Source organism: Notamacropus eugenii, chromosome 2 (assembly GCF_028372415.1).
Source record: "Notamacropus eugenii isolate mMacEug1 chromosome 2, mMacEug1.pri_v2, whole genome shotgun sequence".
Classification (NCBI taxonomy): domain Eukaryota; kingdom Metazoa; phylum Chordata; class Mammalia; order Diprotodontia; family Macropodidae; genus Notamacropus; species Notamacropus eugenii.
The window spans coordinates 250847302-250869379 of record NC_092873.1 but is presented as its reverse complement, the minus strand read 5'-3'; the positions used below and the strand labels follow the sequence as shown (position 1 = coordinate 250869379).

General features: G+C 36.1%; 1 protein-coding gene across 4 annotated transcripts in view; it reads left to right on the top strand.

Annotated features, from left to right (window-relative positions):
• Window positions 1-21790, top strand: part of TMEM242 (transmembrane protein 242) — a 59484-nt gene extending 37694 nt beyond the window's left edge. For 2 of the 4 annotated variants that reach the window (XM_072643781.1, XM_072643780.1), the window contains one exon: window positions 19521-21790. In XM_072643781.1, coding sequence (XP_072499882.1) covers window positions 19521-19619 — 99 coding nt within the window. In that variant the 3' untranslated portion in view covers window positions 19620-21790. The remainder of the gene's footprint in view (window positions 1-19520) is intronic. The other 2 variants (XM_072643778.1, XM_072643779.1) reach the window with 1 other exon arrangement.
• Window positions 21791-22078: the final 288 nt, after the last annotated feature.

Below are 22078 nucleotides of genomic sequence, written 5' to 3'. Positions count from 1 at the left end.
CTTTGTAAAGTAATACTTTGTAAGGCTTCTCACAGAGTAGGAGTAATCTGTAAATGTTGGTAATGTAAATCAAAACATCATTAAAACTGTCATATATATATATATATGTAATTTATTTATTTTTCAGTTCTCAGCATTCATGTCCACAAGAATTTGAATTCAAAATTTTCTCCCCATCTCTCCTCACCCCCCACTCTAGGACAGCATGCATCCCATCCACCCCTTCTTCCAGTCTGCCCTTCCTTCTATTACCCACCCTTCTTCCATCCCCCTTCCCCTCTGTTTTCCTGTAGGGCAAAATAGATTTCTATACTACATTGCCTGTATAGCTTAATTTCCAGTTGCGTGCTAAAACAATTTTTGACATTCATTCTTAAAGCTTCGAGTTCCATATTCTCTCCCTCCCTCTGCATCCATCCTCTTTGAGAAAACAAGCAATTCAGTATGCGTCATGCATGTGTAACAATGCAAAACACTTTCATAATAGTTATGTTGTAAAAGACTAACCACATTTCTCTCTGTCGTAGCCTACCCTCTATTTATTCCATTGTCTCCCTTGACCTATCCTCCCACAATAGTGTTTATTTCTGATTATCCCTTTTCCCAATTTGCTGTCCCTTCTATTATCTTCGCTCTCTTAGCATCTTCCCCCTTGCCATCCTGCAGGGTAAAATAGATTTCCATATCCAGTGGAGTGTGTTATTCCTTCTTAAGCCAAATCCCATGAGAGTAAGGCTCAATTATTTTCTTTCATCTCCCCCCTCTTCCCCTCCATTGTAAAAGTTCTGTCTTCCCTCTTTTATGTGAGATGATTTGCTACATTGTACCCCTCTCCCTTTCTCTTACTCCTAGCGCATTCCATTCAACAGTAAATTGTATTTTTTTTTTTAGGTATTCTCCCCTCATAGTCTGCTCACCCTGTGCCCTCTGTCTGTATGTGTGTGCGTGTGTGTGTATATACACATACACATACATATGCATATATACACTCATAGACGTACATACGTATACAATATACCCATGTATATATACATACCTACGTGTGTGTGTATATAATATACACATACATACATACCCATACACACTTACATATATATTCCCTCTAACCACCCTAATACTGAAAAAGGTCTCATGAGTTACAAATGACATCTTTCCATGTAGGAGTGTAAACAGTTCAACTTTAATGAGTTCCTTAAGGCTTCTCTTTCCTGTTTACCTTTTCATGTTTCTCTTGATTCTTGTATTTGAAAGTCAGATTTTCTATTCAGCTCTGGTGTTTCCAAAAGGAATGCTTGGAAGTCCTCTGTTCCGTTGAAATTCCATTTTTTTCCCCCGAAGTATTATACTTAGGTTTTCTGGATAGGTGATTCTTGGTTTTAGTCCTCTCTCCTTTGACCTCTGGAATATCATATTCCAAGCCCTTTGATCCCTTAGTGTAGAAGCTCCTAAATCCTGTGTCATCCTGATTGTATTTCTGCAATACTTGAATTGCCTCTTTCTAGTTGCTTGTAATATTTTCTCCTTGACCTGGGAACTCTGGAATCTGGCTACAATATTCCTAGGAGTTTCCCTTTTGGGATTTCCCTCCTGAAAGGATTCAGGAGGTGATTGGTGAATTCTTTCCATTTCTATTTTACCCTCTGGTTCTAGAATATCAGGTCAGTTTTCCTTGATAATTTCTTGGAAGATGATGTGTAGGCTCTTCTTTTGATCATGGTTTTCGGGGAGGCCGTTAATTTTTAAATGATCTTTCCTGGATCTATTTTCCAGGTCAGTTGTCTTTTCAATGAGATATTTCACATTGTCTTCCATTTTTTTCATTCTTTTGGTTTTGTTTTATAATTTCTTTGTTTCTTATAAAGTCATTAGTTTCCATCTGCTCCATTCTAATTTTTAAAGATCTGTTTTCTTCAGTGAGCTTTTGAACCTTTTGCATTTGGACAATTCTGCTTTTTAAAGCATTCTTCCCCTCATTGGTGTTTTTGGATATCTTTTTGCCATTTGAGTTAGTTTATTTTTAAAGGTATTATTTTCTTTAACATTTCTTTGGATCTCTAAGCTGTTAACTCATTTTTATGATTTTCTTGCATTGCCCTCATTTCTCAGTTTTTCCTTCACTTCTCTTAACTTGATTTTCAAAATCCTTTTTGAACTCTTCCATGGCCCGAGACCTTTGCAATTTTTTTTTTGGAGGTTTTGGATGTAGAAGCCTTGACTTTGATGTCTTCCTCTGATAGTATGCTTTGTTTTCCCTCATCCCAAAGGATGGTAGAAAATACCTTTTCACCAAGAAAGTAACCTTCTATAGTCTTATTTTTTCCCCCCTTCTTTGGGCATTTTCCCAGCCAGTTACTTGACTTTTGAGTCCTTTATCAAATGGAGGGTATACTACCCTAGGCTTCGGAGAGTTTGTGCAGCTGTGCTCTGAGATATCTCTAGGAACCTGTAAGTTCTCAGTCCCTTCAAGGTGGCACAATCAAGGGAGAGGAGTTAACTCTTCTCCTGGCCTGCGCTTTTTGGTTTGTGAGCAACCACAAGCACTCTTTTCTGCCCTGGAACTTCAAGTAGGGTTCCCTTTCCACAGCTGTCATCAGCTCCACCACTCCAGTGCAAGTACTCCTCCTCACCCCAGGACCACCATTCAGGGCTGAGATCCAGACCAGCTGCTTGATTCCCCAATGTCTTTAGGCTGAGGGCTCCAAAAGTGGCTGCTGCTGCCCTGGAGCCGGGGCTGGACCCAGACTATGCTCCCCTCTCACCCAGGTGAAAGAGCTTTCTTATCGACCTTTGAAGCTGTCTTTGGCGTTTGTGGGTTGAGAAGTCTGGGAACCACAGCTGCTGCCCATGATTCTGTACCCTAAAGCTTGTTCCAGTCCTGTCCTTGCCATGTGGCCCAGGTTGGGCGGCGCTCCGGTCTGAGCCCGGTGTGATAGACCTTTCCTGTTGGCCTTCCAGGCTCCCTTGAGCAGGAAATCTGTTTTACTCTGTCATTTTGTGGTTTCTGCTGCTCTACAATTTGTTTAGTCATTTTTTACAGGTATTTTATGGGTTGGGGGGGTAGAGCTAGAGCAGATCTGTCCTCCATCTTGGCTCCACCCCCTGAAACTTTTTTAAAAAAATTTATTTGTTTTCAGTTTTCACCAATCACTTCCATAAGTCTTCAGTTTTCTTCCCCTCCCTTCCCTCTCTATCCCCAAGACAGCATGCAGTCTTATGTGGGTTCTACACACATATATTTTTTTGTATTTTATTAGTTTTCAGTGTTCTACAATCACTTCCATATATCATAGATTTTTTTCCCCCTCCCTCCATTCCTCCCTCCTTGAGACGGCATGCAATTTTATATAGGTTCTATGCATACATTCTTATTAAACACATTTTCACATTAGTCATGTTGCATAGAAGAATTAAAATGAATGGGAGAAACCATCAAAACAAAACATAACACAAGAGAAAATGGTCTGCTTCATTCTGTGATTCAATTCCATAGTTCTTTCTCTGGATGTGGAAGGCATTTTGCCTCAAGGGTCCATTGGGAATTTTTTAGGTCCTTCTCTTCCTTTCACTCAGCCTCAGTTTACATAGGTCCTTCCAGGCCTCTCTGAAGTCTTTCTGTTCATCATTTCTTATAGCTCAATAGTGTTCCATTACATTCATATACTACAATTTGTTTAGCCATTCTCCAGTTGATGGGCATCCTCTCAATTTCCAGTTCTTGGCCACCACAAAGACAGCTGCTATAAATATTTTTGTATATGTGGAACCTTTTCCCATGTTTTTGATCTCTTTGAGATACAATCCTAGAAGTGATATTGCTGGGTCAAAGAGTATGAACATTTTTGTAGCCCTTTGGACATAGTTCCAAATTGCTCTCCTGACTGATTGAATCAGCTCATAACTCCACCAACAATGAATTAGTGTTCCAACTCCCCCACATCTTCTCCAACATTTGTCATCTTCCTGTTCTGCCATGTTAGCCAATCTGATAGGTGTGATGTGGTATCTCAGAGTTGTTTTGATTTGCATCTCTCTAATCAATAGTGATTTAAAGCATTTTTTTCATATGACTATAGATATCTTTAATTTCTTCCTCAGAAAACTGCCTGTTCATATCCTTTAACCATTTATCAATTGGGGAATGACTTGTATTCTTGTACATTTGACTCAGTTCTCTATACATTTTAGAAATGAGGCCTTTATCACAGACAGCAAAGTTGGTTATTATTTCAAGTAGTTTTTTACTTGATTCCCTAGGATTCTCTAAGTATGTCATCGTATCATCTGCAAAAAGTGATAACTTAGTTTCTTCTTTGTCCATTCTAATTCCTTCAATTTCTTTTTCTTTTCCTATGGCAATAGCTAACATTTCTAGTACCATATTGAATAACAGTGGTGATAATGAACATCCTTGTTTCACCCCTGATCTTACTAGAAATGCATTTGGCTTGTCCCCATTACATATAATCATCATTAAAACTTTTTAAAATAAAACAAAAAAAGATTAGAGATGAGAGAGACTGGAGAATGAGCGGGAAGCTGAATGGATGTTGTGTGAAGGCAAATTTAGACTTGGTATGAGGAAAAAAAAACCTTCCCAACAATCAGTAAGTGTTAAGCACATACTGTGTATCAGGCCCTGTTCTTAAGTGCTGGGGATAAAAAGACAAAAACAGTCCTTGTCTTCAGAGAGCTTACATTCTAGTGAGGGAAACAGCATGTGTATAAATGACAAGCCACATGTCAGATATATACAGAGTAGATGGGAAGTAATTGCAAAAGGGGAGGCAGTAACAACTGCGGACTAGGAAAGACCTCCTACAGAAGGCAGATTTGAGATGAGTCTTGTAATAAGCCAAGGAACTAAGGTGGGAAGGTGAGGAGGCAGAGTATTTGAGCCCAGAGTATAACCACTGCAAAGGTACAAAGATGAAATGTGTCTGAAGAACATCAGGTACGCCAGTATACCTCGATTTCAGATTGTATAGAGAGGGGTATAGTGTAAGAAGACTGAAAAGGTTGGAAGGGACCAGGTTGTGGAGAGCTTTCAATGCCAATCAGAGAGTATATTTGATTGTATAGGTAATAAGGAACCACTGGAATTTATTAAGTGCAGAGGGACATAGTGAGACTTGTGCTTTAGAAAAATTACTTGGAAAGTTATGTGGAAAATAGGTTGGAGTTGGAAGAGAGATGAGGCATGCAGAACACTTGGTACAAAGAGTGATGAAGGCCTGAACTAGTATGGTGGTTCTGTGAAGGGAGAAAAGGGACACATACAAGATAAGTCACGAAGATAGCAATGACAAGATTTGTCAACAGATTGGATGTGTTAAGTGAGTAAAGTGACTTGTTGAGGATAACATCAAGATTGTGTGCCTGGATCACTAGAGTGATGGTGGTGCTCTCCATAGTAATAGGAAAATTGGGAAAATGAGAGGATTGGAGGGAAAAATAATAAAATATGTTTTGAATACAAGATACTTAGGGGACATAATTTTGAGATGTCCAGAGGGCAATTGGTGATTTGCTGTTACAGCTCAGGAGAGATTCTGACTGAATATATTGATTTGGAAGTAATCTTTTGTAGAGAGCTGATGAGTTCACCAAGTAAAATAGTATATAGAGAAAATTACTAGGGCTCAGGACAGATCCTTGAAGGATGTATTAGTGGGTATGATATGGATGAAGATCCAGCAAAGTAGACTGAGTGGTCAGACAGTCAAGAAGAGAACACTGTCATGAAAACCTAGAGACCAGAGAAGGTGATCCATAGTGTCAGATGCTGTAAAGGAGTCAAGAACGATGATCAAGAAAAGACCATTAGAGTTGGCAATTAAGAAGTAATTTGTCACTTTGGAGAGGGATTTTCAGTTAAAAGATGAGATTATAAGTCAGAAGTTTCAGAAGAAAATGAAAGGGAAATAGAGGCTTTCTCAAGGAGTTTAGCCATGAAGGAAAGGAGAAAGATGGAATGACAAGCAGAAATGGTATTTTAATAATGGTGGAGACATGTAGGTAGAGAGGAAGAAACCATTAGGGAGAGATTGAAAGTTAGACTGACAATAATGGGGACATTTTTCTGGAGAGAATGGGGTGGGAATCAGGGGAAGAAGGAGATGGAAAAGAGTGGGGGAAAAATCCAAATGATGTGAGGTAAATAGGAAGGGAGAAAAAGCTTGGTGAATGACATGTGGATGAAGTGTGAAATTAGGTCTTATGAAGTCTACTAGGAGTGCAGGCAGAATGATGCTGTGGGGCTTGGAGTTGCTGGTGTGGAGAGTGTAATAACAAATAATATTTATAAAGTGCTTTGTAAACTTCATACTACGTAAATGCTATTGTTATCATCAACTAGGGCTGGGTAGAAGAATTATTTTGCTACAATGAAAGTCTAATTGAGATTAGACAACATAAGTTTGTAGTGTACTCAGCTTGGTTTTGTGATTTTTCTTCCTCTGCTTTGTCTATTCATAGCATGCAAATAGGAACAGATGTGGCAGATAGAGCAGTCTAGGTTTGGCAAGGCCCAAGGATTCAAGAGTGGAGGATATTGTAGAGTTGACTTGTTTCACCAGGGGTTCAAGTTTGGAAGGGAGGGGGAATGTAGCCTTTGCAGGAGGGAATGGCCTAGGAAAAACCTGAAGGGTAGAGGAATTAGAGATTACAGTGAAGGTGGAGATCAGCTTTAGTCATCAAGAAAGGTAGAAGATAGAAGATGACAGATAAAGGAATTTTAGAATTCATTAATATGGAAATAGAACACTTGTGGATGATGGTTAGATTGAAGTATGACCATCTCTGTATCTGAAGTGAGGGTCATGGGAATTGAGAAGAGAGGAGCTTGGGAAGTTAGGGGATCTGAGGGAATGTCAGTAGGTATGTTGAAGCTTCCTAGCATGAGGGTAGGAGTTGGGGTAAAGAAAGACTGTGAATCAGGCATTGAATTTATTGAGGAAAGAAAGAGAATGTCCAAAGGAACTAAAGCTGACCAAAAATGGAGTGGGCTGCCTTTGGAGGTACTAGGTCTTCAAGCAGAGACTGAATAACCACTTGTTGGATATGGGTATTAAGCACTTACTCTTTGAAAAGTGTTGGGCATGCAAATAAAAAAGACAACCCCTGCTTTCAAGCTCCATTCTAATAGCCCAAGACTACATATATAGGAGATTTTAGCTTTAAGTATCAGAAAAATCCCATGGTCCTTTGGGTGCAGTGGCAAAGCAGAAAGTGATACATCATCTTTAATATAATTTTCTGTAATAAAACCACATTGGTTTCTGATGTTGAACCATTTTACATTACCAAGGACTTTTATTTGTAAGAAATTTCTTTTTCAAGTCTTCAGTGACTCCTGAGGAAGTGGCGACTGCAGTACCTGCAGAGCAAGTTAGCAGGTCACATGTGCTCAGGGGTTTCTTCCCTGGACCATGACTACAGAGGCTAGGCTGGAAACAGGGCTAGTAGTTGGGTGTGTACTATTGTTCTCCAGGCTCATGGACTTACTTGTTGTTCACTGGCTCTCAGCTGGTGACTGGTGTTATTGGGGATAGGAGGTCCCTCTTCCACAAGGGTTGCTTCCTTTAGCTATGGCTGGAAAGATCTAGCTAGAAACAAGACGAGAGATCTGGGGGCCTTCTGTTCTCTGGGCACTTCAGCTCATAGACCTCATTTGTTTCTACCAGGATTTAACCCTTCCCCCTCATCTGCTAGGGTTCTGTTCCAAACCACCTTTCTAAACTAATTTGTACATGCTAGTGTTTATTAACTTTATATTTATATTGTCCATATTTTTATATATACTTGTTTCTCTCATTAGAACATAAGTTCCTTGTGAGTAGGAATTATTTTATTCTCTGTATTTATATTCTTAATGACTAGCACAGTGTCTGGCATATAGTTGCTTAATAAAAAACTGATTAATTGATTGATTGGAAGGTATCTATCAAGTAGGTGTCTGGAGCATGTGGGAGAGTTTGGGACTAAGAATAAATTTAAGAGGCATTTACAAAGAAGTGAATACTTGAAGCCATGGGATTACTTTATGAGAACATCAAGGAGAGGGAAATTAGAGAAAGATGAAAAAAATCCTGAGGATAGCTTTGAGGAACACCTACACTTAAGGGGCTAGCATTGGGCAATGAATCAGCAAAGGAGAGACTAAGAAAATATGGTCAGCCAGGTAGGAAACAACAGTATTTTGGAAGCTAAGGCAAAGAGGATATCAGGAGGTAATGGGCAACAATAGCAAATGCCATAGCAAGATCAGAGAGGAGGAGAACTGAATAGAGGCCATTGGGGTGTTAAGAAATCATTGGTGGCTTTGGAGAAAGTGTTTTCAGTCGTGTGGTAGGGAGGGAAACCAGATTGTAGTAGTTGAAGAGTGAAGAAGTAGAGGCAGAGGAGAGGATTGACTTCTCTATCTAAAAGTATAGAAAGAGAAGAAAAGGAGAAATATGGGAGTGGGTGGTTGAGTCAAGGGGAAGAGTTTTTGTTTTATTTTTATAGTAAAGTAGACTTGATTATCGTATTTATATACACAGGGGAAAGAGCCAGTAGGATAGGAGAGATGGAAAAATCGATGAAGTAAAGGGATGAGGATTAAAGACACAAATGAAAAGGTTAGCTCTGGTGTGAAAGCAGACTACCCCATCTGTGAAAACTGAACTTGGAGGACAGAACTGATGAAGAAGTAGAGAAGTTTTTGAGGTGCAAGAGAAGGGAAATTGAGGGAACTCATGACTGGAGGCCTTGAATTTCTCAGCAATTCATTCATTGAACATTATTAACCATTTCTTATGTGTCAGATACACGTAAGTGCTGGAGGTACCAAAAAGAGACAAAAGACAGTCCTTGCCCTCAAGAAACTTAGAATCTAATTACATTGCAAAGTCATGTAAAAAGGCCTGCTGAGAGAAGAGGTGGAGGTATGGCATCAGAGGCTTGAGAGAGGTTTGGAACACCACCTGTAGGACTGAAGTCAGCTGCAGGCAAGTAGAAGGATTGTCATGTAGCTATGAGAATCCACTTGAAATTTTTTAGATAGCATGAATTTATAAAGTGGATTCAGTCAACACGATTTTAGATCTTCTAGCATCATTTACAAAGTTAGACATAGAACCTTAAGGTTTGGAAGGGACCTCAGAGCTCATCTTTACCAAGCCATACCTAAATGGGAATCTTTTCTACATTATCTTTGACAAGTGCTCATCAAGTCTGCTTGGAGACTACAATGATGGGTCTAGCCTACTAAGTGTGGATACTTCTCAGAGCTACCCTCAGCTCTCTTTTCTGAGGTAGCTCGTTTTACTTGTGGATAGAAATAATTGTTAGAAAATATTTCCCTCCTTGGAGTTGAAATTTGCCAAGTAATTTCCAACTGTGGTCCAGCATAGAAGTGAAAGAAAAACAGGAATGATGGAGATAATCTGAGTTTGGGGATTTGGGTGAAAACAGTGAAAGAATAAGGAGACAAAGCATTTAAGTGCCTCATTGAAATGTCCAACTAGAGGCTTGAGAGTGTGAAGAAGAGAGTGAAGCAAAGGAGGACAGAGAGAACAAGGAAAGGGTACAGGGGCCAGAGCAAAGGGAAGTTAAGGAGAAGTGAGCAGAGGAGGGAGGTGGAAGGACAGGTTAGGATTACCAAGGGAAATTTGAGAGTTAAGGATCTCAGAAAAGGAACAGTTTGGAAAGAACAAAAGTGCAGAGATACAATTAGTTTACTACACTTTCTTCTTCCTTACTTAACTGTTCTTTTTCTTATTATCTCTCTCTTGTTGGCCTGTATTTTCCCAACAGAGTATAAAGTTAAGTTTTCAGATTATAGATATAAATTATTCATTTTGTTAAGATCCAGTATCCTGAAACCAAAATCCCTTAAGTAATGTGGGATGTCAGTATTCTGTGACATGGTCTAAATCTTCCATGAAGCAAGCACTCATTGTGCTGCCTGACAGGGATATAAATGATAGGTTTGGGAAGCCAAGGTCAGGATTTGCTTATGAGTTATTGGAGGGGAGGGGAAATCTCTTATTCAGGTGTTAATAATTTTATTGATTTGTTAGGTTTAATGTTTAATTGTTTGCATGAAGCATACGGATTACATTTCATTCTCAGAAAACTATAAGGAAGTACAGAAGGCATGTTTTTAATATACTTCACTATGAAATATCTATGTTTTTATTATCACAAGTACTTCTATTGCTGATGCAAATCTCAGTAGCTTCTCTGTGCCTTAGTAGATAGGCTTCCTGAGTTGCTGTGACTAACAAACAGTCTCCTAGTAGACAACCTTTTAATAATGAGGTTCTCAGAACTTAATATACTCCTTAGACAACATACATAGTGCATTGATGGACCCGTTATTGAACTTTTTCCAACTCTAGAGCCTGTGTTCTGATGGGCAAATTTTTGAGAAGTTCCGTGCTAAAGTGAGCTGTTAAAGTAAGGTTTTAGAGGAACATTTCCATAAATGATGTAATAATGTTGGATGCTAACTATACAACTATTTACTTAGTCTTCAGGGTTTATGTAATTGTTGGTGATGTGGTTTTTTAATAATCAGTGATCAGAGTGTCTTAATAATCTAAATTTGAAATTCTGAATATTTTAAAAGGTTTTATTTTTATACTTATTTAAAATTTTTACTCCATTTTAGCAGAAGACACTATTGACTTCTCTTTTGAACTCTAAAAGCATAGTTTTTATTTATGAGTAAAGGTAACACTGTCCCTACTATATATAAAAATTTAACAGCTGTCCAAAATGAACATTAGTGAATTATTCACAGGACATCTTTTCTCAGTTTTACTCACTTTTTGTGATATCTCCAGAATTGTTAGTGACACTAATGATGAGGAAGGAGACTGGGAATAAGAGTAACAGTGTACCTATTCACATAGACAGAATGAATGCTTCAGAACTGAGCATAGGTTGTGTGGGGTATAGAAATGTTGAAGTAGACTAAGGACAAGATATGTGTGTACCATATTTTGCTACCAGTTAATATTTCTCTATCGAGACTTTAATTATCATGTAGAAATTAATATAAGCAATTTTTTATTGTCACTTGAACTAAAAGTAGACAACTGAGTCTTCCAGAAACCTAGACTGGCCTAATTTGCATATTGAACATTGGAAGAACCGTGTTTGAAAACTTTAATTCTAGGATTCACTTGATCAAGAAAGCCATTTTTATCATTTTAATCTAAGCAAGACTTACAACTACTTTCCATAATGGAGCAATCCTAAAGCTTTTTTTTTCTCCCTGTGACATACTGTCAGCAGTGCACATTAAAAAGACATTATGAAATGGAAGCTGCTTTTAGGTGCTCTTGATTTTGCCAGATGAGGTGGAATCATTAGGCTAAGATAGGAAAATAACAGTGATCTGCAGCTATTAGAGATTATTTAACACAGTAAAGTATATGATTGGCTTTTAGAAAAAATCCTGACAGAGGTGGAACAGTTACTGTAATTTATTTGGCAGACAAAAGGCAATATCACTAAATTTTACAGTTGGTAAAAATAAAACTCAACTTAGTGAAATCACTTTAGAGAACTGTCTCTAGATACTGAGCATGTTGGGGTATTAAATCAAAGAATGTTACAAATTGTTCTCATTGGGCAGGGTCTTAGCAACACCCTGCTACCAAAAGCCTTAAGATAGGCAAAATTCCCAGTCACCCTGGGTATTTGACACTTAAGTAGGGGCTGTAGAAGCAACCCCTATTGCTCAGTTTACTTCATTGTTAATAGAAGATTGCTTTTGAATTGTGCCGTAATGTTATTCACTATAATAAAAATTGGCTGTTTGAATGATTACTTTCAAGGATTGTATTTCTCAGAACATTACACATTAGCTTTTATTTCTAAATCAATTGACTTTAGTATAGATTCTAAGCTTTGTGCATGTGAGATGGTAGGGCTTTGGAAAGGAGTAAAGATTCTCTAGAGAGTATCATTTAAAAGGAGGCTGCTCGGGGCAACTGGGAAAATGCAAAGCTAGGACTATATAGTCTACATTAGTATATATGCTAATGTAATAATGTAAATAAATTAATGTGAAATGTTTAAATATCTTTCATCTCAGGAATACTATAGATTTTAACTTCTAATCAGAAACAAAAGACTGGCTTCTGCAATATAATCTAAACAGCAGTTTTCAGTTAAACTATATCAAGTTGACATTTGTCAGGGGTACTCCCTGGAAAATTATCATTTACCTTGCCATGCTGAATGGAGAAGCTTATCATAATATTTCATTGTGAAGATAGAAAAATATTCTGCTGTACCATGATTAAGGAAATATTGTAAGGAGAAGATGGGCTAATTGAAGTAACTTACTTGTCGATGCAATGACATGTCACACTCTGTAGCATCATTTAGGAACAGAACACCAGATACTCTAGTTTGCAGTATAGTAAAAACATTATAGCACTGTTTTATGCAGTTTATTGTTGATTGAATGAAATAAAGTCTTTCATCTGCCTGACATTTTATATTTTTGTGGTCTATGAAATTATTAAAATGAATTTACTTTGGCCAAGTTTCAAAATCAGTAAGCATTTATTAAGCATCTACTATATGCCAGGCACTAAGGGATACAAAAGCAAATCTGAAATTGTCTGTGCCTTTTACTAGGGGAAACAACATGCACACTTATACATATATACAACATATATATAAAATAAATGGAAGGTAACAGAAGGACACCAGAGAGGTGGAGTGAGACACCCTCAGGAAAGGTCTTATGTAGGAAGTGGCATTTGAACTGAGTTTTGAAGATAGAGGTAAGGTGGGGAACGGCAAGATCTAGTTGTGGCAACTGAGTCAGTATGTGGAACGAGTCCAAATGAGGAATTGAATATAACACTCAAGTGCAAACCTGTATAATCAGGAGGATGTCTTTGAAAAGTTATGATACAGTTTATGTTTAAGTTTTGGTTCTGTTATTCATCATCTTGAAACAAAGTAGTATCCATTCAGAGTTTTCAAATAAGTGTATTTTCTGTGGCACCTATTTGGTTCAGTGGATAGAGTGCTGGGCTTAGAAAGACTCATCTTCTTGAATTCAAATCTGGCCTCAGGCTCTTAATTCTTACATAACTCCAGGCAAGTCACTTAACTCGGTCTCCTTTCCTTGAGAACTGGAGAAGGAAATGGCAAAACCACTCTGGTATCCTTACTAAGAAAACCTCAAATGGCCTCAAGAAGAGGCAAGACGTGACTGAAATGACTGAACAACACTGAAAGTTGATGCATAGAATATGTGATTATATTGAGTGTTACCTACAGAATTCAGATAACCAGTAGTATACTCCTGGTCAAATAATGCCCTATAAACAAAAATGTTGGAGAGACAGGGTAGCATAGTAGATAGAGAGCTGACCTTGGAATAAGGAAAGCTCAAACTCAAGTCCTACCTTGAAAATACACTGGCCACATGACCTTGAATAATCTCTTTGTGCCGCAGGCAGCTTTCTAAGACTTCAAACTGCAGAGCTGTTGCCATTTCGTATTTGTAGGAAGAGTTTCACCACTGATATTTCCCTATATCAGTGAATGTACAGTCCAGCTCTCCCATAAAAGATTCATGTATGATAAATATTATAATCAGATAATCTTTATGAACCATTATTACTTTTCACAAATGTTATTTATTCTTGTCCACTGGCAACAGCATTTTAATGGGATTTTATTTGTGACATAAAGATATTTTTACTGTTTACCAGAAATTTAATTTAAAGTTAATAATTACATCTCTAAAGGAACTTTCATAGAAAATTTTGTAGACATATCATTTGTTAAGCCCACTGGTATTAATGCTACCTAGCATTACTCTGTGCTGTAAGTACTTGGAGAAAAGGAAATTGAATGGGACACATATGTAGAGTTGGGATTCATAGCCGTGTAAGGAAATTTTTGTGGTTCTAAGAAAGTAGTGGGATAGCTAAAAATTGAGAGGATATGTCAGTTGAAAAAGTTAAGTGCTGGTAGAACAGTATTGCTCACATACTATAGGACTGACAGCTCTCTTAAACACTTCCTTACGAAAAGATTTCAACTTAATAATAACAACTAATATTTATGTAATTCTTTAAGGTTTGCAAAATGCCTTAGATGTATTACTTCATTTTATTTAGATTTGTAAATGATCTTTTTTCTCATAGGAAGGCATCATTTTCATAATGTGAGTATTCATTTTGTCTAAGTGAATAGGGTTTGCTTTATAATCAACTTTGAAGGGTTACATTTGTTCTGTAAAGTGAAGACTATATATTATTTTTGCTAGTTTATAGATGGAGATTGCTGAATATAGCAAAGTTTGAAGTTATAGATTACTTATATGAAACATGGAAAGGATTGTTGGTTTCATATTAGGCTTGTTACATGAGTCAGTTTTATAGTCTTCTAGCATGAAAGAGAACAGTGTGTTGCTGTAGTTAAAACTTTATGATTCCAGAATCTTAAGAAGTAATTTTTTTTTTAAATTGGAAATTGAGATCTTTCTCAAATAGTCAGATAATTTTATGATCTATCATTGTAATTATTCTGTCTAGTCATGCTATTTGCATGCCTGCATATCTTGTGCAGCTCTTGTCCATAACTTCCAATAAATTTGATAAAGTCCTTCTCTATTTTATCTTGATACTGCAGTTATACTAGTAGAGTACATGGGCCATCCTACATTTATGTCACACTCTTGCCACATAACCAGTTTACTTTTCAGTTATAATTTGATGAAATTATTTATTCAATTTCTCTTTATAATTCCTTGTTTGTAGTGTTTTATAGTATGGTCATGCTCTCCATTGCCCTTTTAAAAATGTAATTCTTTTTTTGTAGAGTATCGATTTTTTTTTGACAGAAACAAATTTTAACATTTTTTCAATTACATTAATAACAGTTTTAACATTTTTTTTTAAAAAAAACTTGAGTTCCAAATTCTCTCTTCTTACCCTCTCCCTTCCTTGAAAAGGAAAACAATTTGATATAAATTGTACATGTGCAGTCATGCAAAACATTTTCATATTAGCCATGTTGCAAAAGAAAATACAGACCAAAAAGAAAAATAAAGTTTAAAGAAATATGCTTCAATCTATATTCAGACTCCATCAGTTCTTTCTGTGGAAATAGCATTTTCATCATTAGTCCTTCAGAATTGTCTTAGATCATTGTATTGCTGAAATAGCGAAATCATTCCCAGTTGATCATCAAATAATATTGCTGTTAACTGTGTACAATGTTCTTCTGGTTCTTCTTACTTTACTTTACATCAGTTCATGTAAGTCTTTCCAGGTTTTTCTGAAAGCATCCTGCTTGTCATTTCTTAAAGCACAATAGTCTTCTATCACAATCATATACCACAACCTATTCAGTCATTCCTCCTTTGGTGGGCTCAATCTCCAATTTTTTGCCACCACAAAAAGAGCTACTATAAATATTTTTATACATACAGGTCCTTTCCATCTTTTGGGAGGTGGGGTGGAGGGAAATCTCCTTGGGATGCTGAACTAGCAGTGGTATTGTTGGATCAAAGGGTATGCACAGTATTATATTTCTATATTGCTTTCCAAAATGGTTGAATCAGTTCACAACTTCACCAGCAGTGTATTAATGTCCCAATTTTTTTATGTCCCCTCCACCATTTGTCATTTTCCTTTTCTGTCATTTTAGTCAATCTGATAAGTATGAAGTGGTACCTCAGAGTTGTTTTAATTTGCATTTCTCTAATCAGTAGTGATTTTTAGAGCATTTTTTTCATGTAACCATAGTTACCTTTCATTTCTTCTGAAAATTGCCTCTTCATATCCTTTGACCATTTATCAATTTGCAATGACTAGTATTCTTACAGGGTGTTGATCTTAAGAAGCTGGACCTGTCTTTCAGTGAAAAATAGGGGATCATTAAAATTTCTTTTTGGAGTTTCCCAAAGACAGTCCATCATGCTGTCCACATTTTAAAAAATTCTAATTCCACTTCTTAACATAGACTGGATAGTAGGCAGTGTATTTCTTTTTCTTTTGTGCAGATAGGCCAAACTTTTGAGTCATTAATTTCATTCAGGAGACTTGTGATATTCTGGAGCTTGATGTGATCAGCACATTGTTACTGATGACTGGAATATCTGGAGGACCTCACCATCTATACAGAATCTCTTTTCAACTTATACTAATACATCAGATTTCTTCCATGACAGTAATGAATACCTTTGACAAGCATATCTCCCTGTTTAATGCCTCCCCTGATGTTAGTGATCTCAGGTTTGTTGGACTATGTTATCTCTTGTTATTAAATCTTTTAAAGAAATTTATATAATTTTAACATACGCATTTTATTGGTAAATAGCCTTTAAAGAAGTGTTTACCTTCTTGAATCAGTTTTAAATATAGTTATAAGACAATAAGCAAGGAGAGTGGGGGAATCTTTTATTCTGTATAGCCATCAGTCAATTGATAAAATTGATGGTAAAAAATGTAATTGGCTATGGAATATTACTTGCAGAAGCTTGCCTATTAATATTCTTATTGAGGATTCCCTCAATACATGTCTGTTATTTTCATAATTTTGTGTAGATAGGAAAGCAGTCATATAAGTTAGTAGTTATTGATGTTATCTTGATCACCTTTTTGATAATAATAAGGTCCAAGATTTTTCCCATGCCTTTGATATCTTTCCCTCCTTCAGATACCCTGAGAATTGATTTCTCAACTCCTTCAAAATTAATTGCTTCTCCAGGCTAGATCTCTGCTGTGTACGTATGACTTTGTCTAGCTGTTCTTCCCATCTTTGTACTCGTAAGTGCCATTTCTACCTCATTTATATGCACATCTGGAATTGTTTTTTGATGGTGATGGTGGACTCTCTTTGATGGTGAAAAGGGTTTGTTATAAAAATCTTTTAATCTTTTGTCCTTCCAGTTTTATCCTGAGATGACTTTGCTTAGTTGGGTCTCTCACCAAGCTTTCTTTATATTGGTTTTTCCCTTCATTGATTTCTTACTGTTTATAAGGTGACACTATTCATAATCTTCCACTATCCTTCCCCATAAGGTTTTACAAATATATTTTTCTTCTAATAAAATTCAGTGTTTTGGATTTAATAAAATCCAATAAATCCATGGTGTACTTGGTTGCTACTTTCCTCATATGTTAAGTCTTTTCTACCCAAGAAGGTTTTTGGGCCCTTTAGGTCTTTTCTAGTTGTTGCATTTGATTTAAATCAGTTAAATTTCTATATAAAACAATTGTAGTCGGTGTTGATGTCCTCTTCTCCAGTTATTTCCCAGCTTCCAGTGTTAGTAACTTATGTAAATTATTGAAATTATTTTAATTTTATGCCTTTTAAAAAATCATTTTGATTCTTCTAGCTTTATATTAATTGATATTTTTGTTTTAACAAGCCAAGGGGCTGACTGTACATAGACATCAAATTCTGGAATGATTTCCCACATGATAAATGAATTATTTCCTGTATGTGAAGAATGGAATACATTTCATTGTTATTCATTGTTTGCCATGTCCTCTGCCTTCTGATTCTTTTTTCAAAAAAAGAATTCATTGAGATCTTGTTACTTTTAAATATTCCCTTTCTTTGGCTTTGTTTGCTTCTACTAGATTTTCTAATTTCTGAAACTCTAATCTGAGTTGAGTACTTATAAGTTCCTTTTGTACTCACTTTCATATCCCTTAGTAAACTGAGAAGGTTAGGAACCAAGAACAAAAATAAATACAGGGCTGGTTTAGGGGCTTAAAAATATACAACAACATTTATACATTCAAATGAAAGTTTTCATCCAACAAACATTTATTAAACACCTGCTGTGTACTAGGAACTAGACTCTGGAGATACAAAGGCAAACATGGAATACTCACTGCCCTCAAGGAGCTTATGTTCTGTGTTCTTATATGTATGTATGTAAGTATGTTCAAAATAAATACAAGGTAAGTTTTAAGAGGGAGAGCACTAGAGCTAGGGAGATCAAGAAAGGCTTCATTTTGAAGATAGGGCTTGAATTTAGTCTTTAAAAAACACCAAGGAATTCTGAGGAAGGAGTACATTTTAAGTTCCAGGGGACAGCCAGTGCCCAGGGACACCGTCACCATGTGAGGGACAACTAAAAGGACAGTTTGGATGAACCATAGAGTGTGGGAGGAGCTATAATATATAGTAACTGGAAAGGTCTCTTGGGACCAGATTGTGAAATACTTTAAATGCCAAGCAGGAATTTTATCCCAGAGGTAATATGGAACTGTGTTTAGCTTGTTGAGCAAGGGAGTGATCATACTGAGACCTGTACTTTAGGAAGATCACTTTAGTAACCCAGTGATGCGCTGGAGAGGAGAAACCTAAGCCAGGTAGTCCAGTTACTAAGCTGTTGCAGTAGTGTAAATGAGACATGGTTAGGGATGGAACTAGGTTATCCTGTAACTAGAGAGGAGTCAGTTGCAGGGTGTTGTGGAATTAAAAACAACAAGTATTGGCAACTGAGTGGATGTGTGGGGTTAGAGAGGGTGAACAATAAGGATAATGCCAGACTTGTAAACCTGGGAGACTAGAAGGATGGAGATGCCCTCTACAGAAATAAGGAGGCTGGAGAGCATCTCAAAGATTCTGAGATCTTCCATTATTCTTGTCATTCAAGATAATTACCTTAGAAGACTGTAAATTTCTCTTACTGATTCTTCCATTGCTGAAAAAGCTTCTGGAACCTCTTCTTTTTTTTTCAAAATTACCTTTGAAACAAATTTTTAAACCACACACAAAAAAGATTTGTTTCTTTCCAAAAAACACTTGAGGGTGTGTTGTTTTAACAAAAAATGTTATTAATCAGTTGTTCATTTACTTTATTCATCAGTCTTGACTCTGAATGACCTTTGCCTTTTTACAAAAATCAAATCCAGCCTTGATATTCTAGAAAATATACCCCAGAGGCTTATAAAGACACTAGCAAAGGAAGAGTTACCAGAATGTTTTGAGCCAAAGAAACATAACTGAAATAAATGTATAGCCTACCAAAGTGGCTTCATTGAAAGGGGAAACCATCATTTAGAGGTGTAAATTGTGCTATGTTTGTTTTAGGATTTAAAAAAAGCTTCATTACTTTATAATTCCAGTTCTTAAATAAAGTATATTCTTATACATAACTCCATGGATTTAGATACATATTTTTTCAGATACCTTGCAACACCCTTCCCAGCATTATCTTTTAAATTGAGAGTCAGTAATAAATACCATTTCTGTAGTAATTAGAGATATCTTACTAGTTATATATAGGATATTTATGTGTTTTTAAGGCCCATAGATTAATACTTACTTGGAATGTGGAAAGTAGGAATTCTATTCTTTCAAAAGAACCAGAATTTGATCCTACATTTTATTTGTATTCCGGTGTTACACTTTGGTCTTTACCCATGAGCAATGCAGTTTTATCCAGTCAGCAAAGGTGTCAGTTTATAATAGCTTTGGATATTTACCTCTTCTTTTAACATTTGATGACTGATTTGTTTTTCTTTTTTTAGATGAAAGACTTTCGGAGTAAAATGCAATCAATATTTCCAGTGATTCCCAAGAACCCTGGGTCATCTGTCGAGTGGGAGGAAGCACTGAAATCCAAATGAGATGAGAATGAAAGAATTCCAAAGTGATTGTTACAGGGAAAGTAGCTTGGAAATGCCAAAATAACCCTCCTTTTTAAAGGAAAAGAATCAAATTGATTTCTACTCTGGAAAGTGAACAAATCATTGATGGAACATGGACTCCGTGGCTGTGAGCATCTTCGGTGTAGTCTATGAAAATTCAAAGTCGTTCTGCATTCGCTTTATTTTGGAATCAAATGGGAGAGGTACATGTTTTCCAAGGTTTGGAGTGTTGTTTTAAAGAACATTAGTTTCAAGTAAGTAAATAGCTTCCCTTTGTAGAGGATATGTTAGTATAGAAAGTTAGATATATTTCTATAAACTTTAAAAATAAACCTCTTATTTGAAAAGCCAAATTTTATGATAAATATTCAAATAGGAATCTTTATAAACCTTTGTTACTTCCTACCACGAAATTGGAAAACCAAGCTAAAAATTAAAGATGGTTCATGTTCAAAATTTTAAAAAAAATTTAGACCATAAGCACTTTTAGAACTGTTTTTTGTCCTTCTTTGTATCCCCAGAGCTTAGTATAGTCCCTGGCATGTAGTAGGTGCTTAATAAATCCTAATTGACTCTCATGGCCCTAGCTAATAATGAAATAGTGGCTCATTCTTTTAAATTAAATGAGTTCATTCCAGGATTCTCCCATGTTGTTGTGTGATTATCTGAATATACCTGGCACATTAAGAACCAACTGAGCTGTGCAAACATTCACCTCTTGGTGCATACGTAATATTCAGTCATCTCTTTGAACATGAGTTTCATTTGTTTTGTGACCTTTGTTCACTCATTCGGTGCCCCACTTAGAGACCCTTTGTCATATATCTGCATGTCCTTATGCTTTGAGGTAAATAAAAAACTAGCAACAGATTAATATAATTTGAGAGCAGTTTGTTACCTTTGTCATGCCGTCGTTGATACGAAGTGTGCATTTGTGAGATGATTTGATGCTAGATTCCCAAACACTGCCACAGTACCTGTTATATAATTTCACCTCAGTCATCATAGTGAAAATAGCATAATGTTGAACCCACCCACTTAACAAATATGTTTAACCAAAAACTCACATGGTAGTGAGTCAACATTTAGTCTAATAATTCTGATGAATTTTCTCTAAGTAAATTTCTAAGAAATTCATCATTAAGAAAACACTCTCTGTTCTCTGTGGTCTTTTATAGAAACTGATGGAGAACAGTGCCTAATTGCAATCACTGTATTTATAAGAGACTTAAAAGTTCTAAAAAGAACAAGAAAAATATTTGTAATATGTAAATTTTCCAGAGAAACAACATCTGGTTGAAAAAGCAATTTTGAAGTTTCTTTATGATTGCTTGAGCTCTAATTAGTCAGCTATCAGGTCTAATAAAGTACATTTGAAATTTATTTGTTATTATGAAACCTTTTAGTTCTAATAAAAAATAAAAAATTAAATGTCAAGTGCATAATTTAGCATTTTTCTCTAAAGCATGATGCCATACTCAAATTACTGAATTGTGATTAAACAGGTGTAATCAGTTTCTGAGTTTCTTATATAGCTTATTACAAAAATTTAAGACTAAAAAGAAATTATAATGAAATTTATGAAACTACATATGTACAGTCTCACTCATCTTTCATTTTAAGCTAAATAACATGGGTGAGAAATGGTTTAACCTTGGTTAAACCATTCTTGGTTGAAGAAGACAGAGAATAATTCAGGGATTTTTTTTCTAACGTTAGATCAGGGCTCCATACCTTGGTGTATGGATTACTGTGCATTTAGGTCTACATGAAAAATGGAGTGTGCACTGCAGAAAATACCTGTACCCACCTGTAGTTAGAATTGAAGATTCTTATTTTTCTTTGCATGTAGAATTCTTCCACATAATGGTGTTGGGGAGGGAAAGAAGTCAGGGTTTTCTAAAGAATAGAGCTGGAATTAATTAATAATTGATTATTTACTGATCATGGTTTGAAACAAACTTTTAGAGTTAAGCCTTGAGTGCAGGGAATATCTTTTATTCTTTATAAATACCATTGTAGCACCTTTTTTAATGATATGCAAGTTGTGTAATATGTACCACCTATTAATGTTAATGACAAGCAGCCCAGAAAACCTTGGAATGCTTTTTGTGTTAATTGGCAAAATAAATGGCAGCATAGAAGCAGCATATATTGTGAATGCTTCTGAATAACCAACTTTATTAATAATGCTTTTATTGAAGACATTTAAAATGAGTGTAAGGTAAATCAAAGATGATGGCCATGCATAAAATAAGTGTGATATGGAACTTGTTAGCACAATACTCCTAGGGGAAAAAAGAAAAAAAAATTGCCTCAAATAATATGCTTTCAATGTTAAACCAATCTATGACATTTTAAAAAAGAAATGGGTAGTGTGATTTCATTGGTGTAAGGCAGTGATGTCAAAGTCAAATACAAACTGGAGTTACTGAACC